At 41.2% G+C, this 8,494-nt stretch overlaps 1 protein-coding gene across 1 annotated transcript in view; it reads right to left on the minus strand.

Annotated features, from left to right (window-relative positions):
* The window catches only part of LOC309482662 (sterile alpha motif domain-containing protein 9-like), a 2,912-nt gene extending 806 nt beyond the window's left edge, over positions 1 to 2,106 (minus strand). Inside the window, exon 1 of the mRNA XM_082148126.1 lies at positions 1 to 2,106. This exon is cut by the window's left edge and continues 590 nt beyond it. Within this exon, the coding sequence (XP_082004252.1) occupies positions 429 to 1,982 (1,554 nt within the window). The 5' untranslated portion in view covers positions 1,983 to 2,106 and the 3' untranslated portion in view covers positions 1 to 428.
* Positions 2,107 to 8,494: the final 6,388 nt, after the last annotated feature.

Genomic DNA, 8,494 nt, shown 5'->3' on the forward strand with positions numbered 1-8,494 from the left:
GGGTTTCGTCATCAGATTGTGGGTTTTGAAATGCACTCTGATTTCGTTGAAGCACACTGATATCAGATTCGGGGAAATGAAGTAGTCCTCCAAAAGACTTCATTCTTTTCTCATTCAGGGTGGCTTCATCAGTCTGCTCTTCATGTGCAAAATATTGTTTATAGCACTCTTCAGTGTCATTATGAAGGTAGTCTGGGTCACTTTTATTGATACTTGGTCTTGAGAATGCCAGGTACCATTCAAAGAAATCATATCTATCCTCAACGTTACCTCTGTGATCACTGATGAATTCACTGTATTTTTGTTCAAGAGGGTATTTTGCACTTAAATCATACATGATCTTGCAAACCTGGAGACATCCAAAGTAGCCCCTGTTATTGAAACTGGTGTTGTCTTCTGACTCGCCTTCAGCTGCTTTTTCTTCATCTTTAAACGCTGTAACGGCAGACTCTGCAATGACCAAAACCACATCTGTGTTTGCGTGTTGGTTCTTTCAGAATGGTCCGCAGGTGGTTTTTGTGAACCTGCCCCAGTGTATCCATAATATACGATTTTTTGGGAGCTCTGGCAATGGCTTTATTTGCCCATCTTTCTGCCTCTTCAAATTTGTTTGTCTGGTTTACCTCAATGTAATACAAACGTGCAAGTGCTTGAGGATAATAAGGGTCATTGGTAAACAAATCTGAACCCAGCTTCAACAAACAAATGCATTCCTCGTGATTCCTCGTGAGGTCAAGAATCAGTTTGGAAAACTTGTATTTTTCTGTGTCGACCCTTATGATTAACATTATCTTGCAAATTCGCATGTAATCACTCTCCTTTCCTTTTACCATGTTGTGCAAGAAGTCAGAAGCGATGTTGAATCTTGTCAGTTTGTTCTCAGTGAGCATTTTCACACATGCATCAGCAATCATTGGATGTGCCATGCGTATGTAGTCGGTGTTTGGTTTTCCTTCTGAGAATGTGACTATGAGATCAATGAAAGGCTCCAATTTTGCTTCCAATGGACCGTTTTCCTCGTCGGAGGGACGGCCTGTTTGTGCAATGAATTCCTCGCACAAAAGCTTCGACAAGTGTGAGCCTGGGACGTATGAATTTATCAAAGCTAAAAAACTGAGAAGTCTTGTGCTTTTGGACTTTGGATATTTTTTAACATGTTGGACCATTTCTGCTGTGATCAGTTTCTCTGCATCCTCTTTCCTGAAACCTCCCTGCATTATGTTGAAGGCATGGAAGTTCTCTGACATTGTCTTGTATTTCTCATTCAGCTCCAGTTTCTTTTGATCAAACCTCTCTTTCTCGTTTGGAGAGAGCGTCATTGTAATTTCCACACTGCCTGTTCCTGGACCAGTTATAGTTGTGCAGTTTAAAATGATCACAGCTGGAGTGTGTGTACTGATGTCCCTCGTACGTATTTCGTCGGTCAGGTTTTTCCAGAGAGAATTCTTGATTGGCTGATCATTGTTTGAGTTTTCCTTGGTGTCCAGCAACAGGAGCACGGTTTTCGGATCATGTCTTGAATGTTGTTCATTAGACAGGAGAAAAAGGTCCACCACTTGTTTCGGCAGCTTTTTATCGTCTAAATCAGAGTCGATCACTTTGGCACATCTGAGGTGTTTGTGAAAATGCCAGAGCGCCTGCATAGCGAGGGTTGACCCTCCACTGCCAGGCTGGTATTGTAAAGAAACTTCAGTGATCAGACATCTTTTCCTTTTTTCTTTCTCAATTAACTGAATTAAATCTTTAAAGCAATCCCTTTCTACAAACGGCGAGTTCTCTGATGTGCTAAAATTCAGCCACTGTGGAGGAGCTCCTTTAAGGAAATCAGTCTCGTGCTTCACAGAGTCAATCGCCGAGTCTCCAGTCTCGAACATATCAGACCACACCACGTCGAGGCATGAGAGTGAATCTCTAAGGTTAGTTGGGATTGCGGTTGCATCACTGTTTTCGGAGCTGGGTTCAGATGAAGGAATGGTGTACATTATTATCAGTTTTATTTTTCCTTTTTCTGTCCAGTTAGACTGGGGATATTTGTGAGAGGAGTGTTTCAAAATGGTTTCAAAATGGTTAATAAATTAAGAGAATCCCTGTGAGTCTTTATTCCCGTGCCACGGAGAAGGACACCAAGATATCTATAGAAGAATGGGATAATTTCAGAAAAGACAAATAATCATTGAGGGAGAACGAAAGAACCAGAAATAGAGGCAAAAATCACTTTGACATTGTCTTAGATCTATCTCTATCCATTTTTTGTTGTTGTTTATATGTTTTATGTATTAATAACAGCCTGGACTAGTAAACTCTCAAGTGTCTGCTTTCTATGGATACAATGGTTGTACAGTCAGAATGATTTATGAGCAGAAATCTTTTTATTTTTGGTATGTCATTTATGCACACCTTTTCAAAACTGAAATGGGATTAATCACATTTTTTAATTTTTTATTATAAGCTCAGACTTTCTCCTGCCTCCGTGCAATATTCCCTGACCAGCTTTCAAAGCAAACCTACACCCTTCCAAGTATGTGCTTCACAACATGAAAAACAATAAAATAACATAATTATATATAGCTATAATGACAATTTAAAAAAAAAATTACATTTATTTAAAACTTAAAAATATATGACCTATTAATACTATTTGAAACACTAGTTAAATAATAAATGTACAGTGAAATGCATTAATTGTCTTACCGTTCTGCTAACAGTCAGCTACTGTGCAGTTTTCAATAGGAAGAGCACATACCTTTTATTTGCCAAGAAATGGGTGTAAAATCCCACCCACTTTGTGTCTGAAATTGTTGTCTTTCGTTTCACAATACACATGGTTTTTCATGAAGATATATTAACAAAAGTTTATTTCATTTCTCTGAAAATGAAAGTTAGGACACAATAGTACCTGCACTGAGTGTGGCAGAACAATAACGGGTTCTTATGTTCCTGTTTGTCATTTGTTTCTATGGTTGTTCATTATATGACTAATTAGCGTTTGTATTGGGTTTGTAATCTCGCGTATCTTTCCCTCTGTTCATTCAGTTCATTGTCCAGTATTGTTTGTGCTTAGTATGCTGTTTCGTTGAGTTTTGGTGTATTGGATTACCTGAGCTTTCTTGTTAAATAAACCTCACTGCTATTTTTTAACCCCTGGCTTATTTTCATCATCTTTGGACTTAAAACATGACAGCCACAGCCATGCAGAGTTTAGCTTCAACCCTAATTAAACACCTTATTCAGTTTATCAAGTCCTTCAGGCTTATTTGAAAACATTACGTATTAAAATATATATGTAAATTACGATATATGCAGTCAATGACAAATGCAGAACAGTTAGTTCATGCGTTCATGAGCTCAAGGCTAGATTATTGTAATGCTCTACTGGGTGGTTGCCCTGCACGCTTAATAAACAAACTCCAGCTGGTCCAAAACGCAGCAGCTAGAGTTCTTACTAGAGTTCTTACTCTCACAAATACGGAAGTTGTGTGAAAGGTCTATTAGCCCGGTTCTGTCAACAATGCATTGGCTCCCTATTAAACATTGTATACATTTTAAAATCTTGCTAATACTTACAAAGCACTAAATGGTTTAACTCTCTAGTACTTTTTTTTACTCTCTAGTGCTAGGACCTGCGCCTAGACACGACCACAACTCATGATGTAGTCAGCCGGATCCGGGCCGTATCCAGATCAGATGGAGGACCTGCGCCTAGACACGACCACAACTCATGATGTAGTCATCCATATCCGGGCCGTATCCAGATCAGATGGAGGACCTGTGCTTAGACACGACCACAACTCATGATGTAGTCATCCATATCCGGGCCGTATCCAGATCAGATGGAGGACCTGTGCCTAGACACGACCACAACTCATGATGTAGTCATCCATATCCGGGCCGTATCCAGATCAGATGGAGGACCTGTGCCTAGACACGACCACAACTCATGATGTAGTCAGCCGGATCCGGGCCGTATCCAGATCAGATGGAGGACCTGTGCCTAGACACGACCACAACTCATGATGTAGTCAGCCGGATCCGGGCCGTATCCAGATCAGATGGAGGACCTGCGCCTAGACACGACCACAACTCATGATGTAGTCAGCCGGATCCAGGCCGTATCCAGATCAGATGGAGGACCTGCGCCTAGACACGACCACAACTCATGATGTAGTCAGCCGGATCCGGGCCGTATCCAGATCAGATGGAGGACCTGCGCCTAGACACGACCACAACTCATGATGTAGTCAGCCGGATCCGGGCCGTATCCAGATCAGATGGAGGACCTGCGCCTAGACACGACCACAACTCATGATGTAGTCAGCCGGATCCAGGCCGTATCCAGATCAGATGGAGGACCTGTGCCTAGACACGACCACAACTCATGATGTAGTCAGCCGGATCCGGGCCGTATCCAGATCAGATGGAGGACCTGTGCCTAGACACGACCACAACTCATGATGTAGTCAGCCGGATCCGGGCCGTATCCAGATCAGATGGAGGACCTGCGCCTAGACACGACCACAACTCATGATGTAGTCAGCCGGATCCAGGCCGTATCCAGATCAGATGGAGGACCTGCGCCTAGACACGACCACAACGCATGATGTAGTCAGCCGGATCCGGGCCGTATCCAGATCAGATGGAGGACCTGCGCCTAGACACGACCACAACTCATGATGTAGTCAGCCGGATCCGGGCCGTATCCAGATCAGATGGAGGACCTGCGCCTAGACACGACCACAACTCATGATGTAGTCAGCCGGATCCAGGCCGTATCCAGATCAGATGGAGGACCTGCGCCTAGACACGACCACAACTCATGATGTAGTCAGCCGGATCCAGGCCGTATCCAGATCAGATGGAGGACCTGCGCCTAGACACGACCACAACTCATGATGTAGTCAGCCGGATCCGGGCCGTATCCAGATCAGATGGAGGACCTGCACCTAGACACGACCACAACTCATGATGTAGTCAGCCGGATCCGGGCCGTATCCAGATCAGATGGAGGACCTGCGCCTAGACACGACCACAACTCATGATGTAGTCACGGTCTTCTGGTCTGGACCTTTTAGTTGTCCCTAGAACACGTCTTAAGACTAAAGGTGATCGTGCTTTTTGTACTGTGGCACCGAGGCTTTGGAACTTACTTCCATTAGCACTGAGAACTATGGGTTCTGTCAATTCTTTTAAAAAACACCTAAAGACGCATCTTTTTGGACTTGCTTTTATTTAACAGCAGTGGTTACTTGTTATTTCATGTTTGTGAAGATTGTTTCTGTGTGTTGTGTTATGGTAGATTTATTGTATGCATGTTTGATCCTTTTTATTAACAGATTGTAAAGCACTTTGTGACTTCTTGTCTGTGAAAGGTGCTATATAAATACATTTTACTTACTTACTTACTTACTTACGACCACAACTCATGATGTAGTCAGCCGGATCCGGGCCGTATCCAGATCAGATGGAGGACCTGCGCCTAGACACGACCACAACGCATGATGTAGTCAGCCGGATCCGGGCCGTATCCAGATCAGATGGAGGACCTGCGCCTAACTCTGCAAAAAATACCTCCAAGCTCTCTAAGAATATACCAGACAGCTGAAATATTCTGAATGTGGTTTAGATTAATTCACTGGAATGACAGGTTTCCTTTCATTTCTTTGGAAATGAAAGTTCCATATCACCAAACATTAGTAGCATTTGGTTACAAAAGATCAATTCAATACACACTGCGCATACAATATAAATGTAACAGGGGTATCCAGGGTAGCAAGAGGAAACAAGGATCTTGATGCAGCAATTTATTAAAAGAATACAAACCATAAACAGAATCTATGGAAACAAGAGTCCATGTGAACGGAAAACACCCACCCACCCACACACACACACACACACACACACACACACACACACACACACACACACACACACACACACACACACACACACACACACACACACACACACACACACACACACACACACACACACACACACACACACACACACACACACACACACACACACACACACACACACACACACACACACACACACACACACACACACACACACACACACACACACACACACACACACACACACACACACACACACACACACACACACACACACACACACACACACACACACACACACACACACACACACACACACACACACACACACACACACACACACACACACACACACACACACACACACACACACACACACACACACACACACACACACACACACACACACACACACACACACACACACACACACACACACACACACACACACACACACACACACACACACACACACACACACACACACACACACACACACACACACACACACACACACACACACACACACACACACACACACACACACACACACACACACACACACACACACACACACACACACACACACACACACACACACACACACACACACACACACACACACACACACACACACACACACACACACACACACACACACACACACACACACACACACACACACACACACACACACACACACACACACACACACACACACACACACACACACACACACACACACACACACACACACACACACACACACACACACACACACACACACACACACACACACACACACACACACACACACACACACACACACACACACACACACACACACACACACACACACACACACACACACACACACACACACACACACACACACACACACACACACACACACACACACACACACACACACACACACACACACACACACACACACACACACACACACACACACACACACACACACACACACAGTAACCCGACCTCTAAACCTGCCCATCACACAAAACTTTCTGCATTTTTACATTTTCCCCCCAAAAAAACCCTTTAATTACTTTATTTTGATACCAGATGTTTTGGGAGATTTTGGTCACTTCTGCTTACAAATTTGTCCCCAAAATATAGTTAAGTAGGTAAACACACACACACACACACACACACACACACACACACACACACACACACACACACACACACACACACACATACACACACACACACAAAGCATATTTTAAAAACCTAATTATAAATGTAGGCTACATTTATTTGTATCATATTAACAGCAATAATAAGAAATTCCTGTTGTCGCTAGCTTTGTCCAAGTGCGCTCCACACAGAGACATTCAAAAAATAAGTGCACAATAGACTCTTTCTCAATTACAAAAACAGCAATTGTAATGAATATCCAGATGAAAGCGCTCTAATGTGTCTTTCACAGGATATATGAGAGCCATTTTAAATGACACTTCTTTGGTTTTATTTACCAACTAAGAACTCCCCACTCAAATGAAGGAAACATATTAACCCAAACAAATGTAGAATGGAGGAGAAGAGATATTAACAAAAAGAGATCTAATCAAATGGTTACTGCATTTATCATTAATCAAGTTGATCTAAAAACAAATGTTTGTAGACTTTACTACAGTGTTACACCAAGTGCCCTGATTTCTGAATAGAGATAACATTTAGTCCGAAATAGAGTTCATGACAATACAATATTCTTTAACAGAAAAATGACTGTAATACTCAAAAACTCAGAATTCAACAACTGACCAACTAATAATTTATCAGTCTCAAACCAATGTCTAAAAAATTACGTTTTTCTTTGGTGTATGATATAGTTATTATTCCAAATAAAAAAGAAGTGAGGAGAGAAGTAATGTTTAAAAGCCAAACACCATGTCTAAAGGACTTGCTTGTGAAAATTATAGATAAACAAAGAGGTATTTTGTTCATCTTTCTTTTGGTAAAATGAATTATGAGTTAAAATGAACTGCAACCTAATCTTAAATTTGTCATTTGTTTTACTTCATTCAAATGAATATGACTTTTCCAAAAGAAAAATATGTTATTGATTTGTTTTTGTTACTAGGAAAATTTTATATTCATCAAACTAAATGGAGTAACTCAAAACACAATTCTGCTGATTTTAAAACAGCCTTTAACATTTATTTAGAATCTGTAAAGTTTTTTTTTTAAATCGAAAAGCCCAAAGAACTGTATCTCTGCTAAAAGAATTTAACATAATGTGATGCCCTTTATTTTTAAGTTACATTTTTTGTTTTGATCTTTTTCTTTAAATTATTGTTGTGTTTCAATTTATACTTAAAAAAATTGAAAATGTGTAAAAGAAATGTGTCAAGAACTTACTATTGAATTCTGTAATTTTATTAACTGCAATGTGCTTCCGGATTTCTTTTGTTTTTTAAGGATGTAGCCCAATGTTTGGCTTCTTTAATATACAAAAAGCTAAATTTAATGAGTATTTTATTATTAATCTATTATTGCTCCTTGCAAAATTTCACATTCACTGTAGTAAATTCACTCATCAGAATCCCTTATTCATTGTTTTTAGAGGAGAGGTCCAACAGTCCACCAAAGCATTTCATCATCTAATAAGA

This window comes from Leuciscus leuciscus, assembly GCF_965113295.1.
Source record: "Leuciscus leuciscus genome assembly, chromosome: 19".
NCBI classification, from domain to species: domain Eukaryota; kingdom Metazoa; phylum Chordata; class Actinopteri; order Cypriniformes; family Leuciscidae; genus Leuciscus; species Leuciscus leuciscus.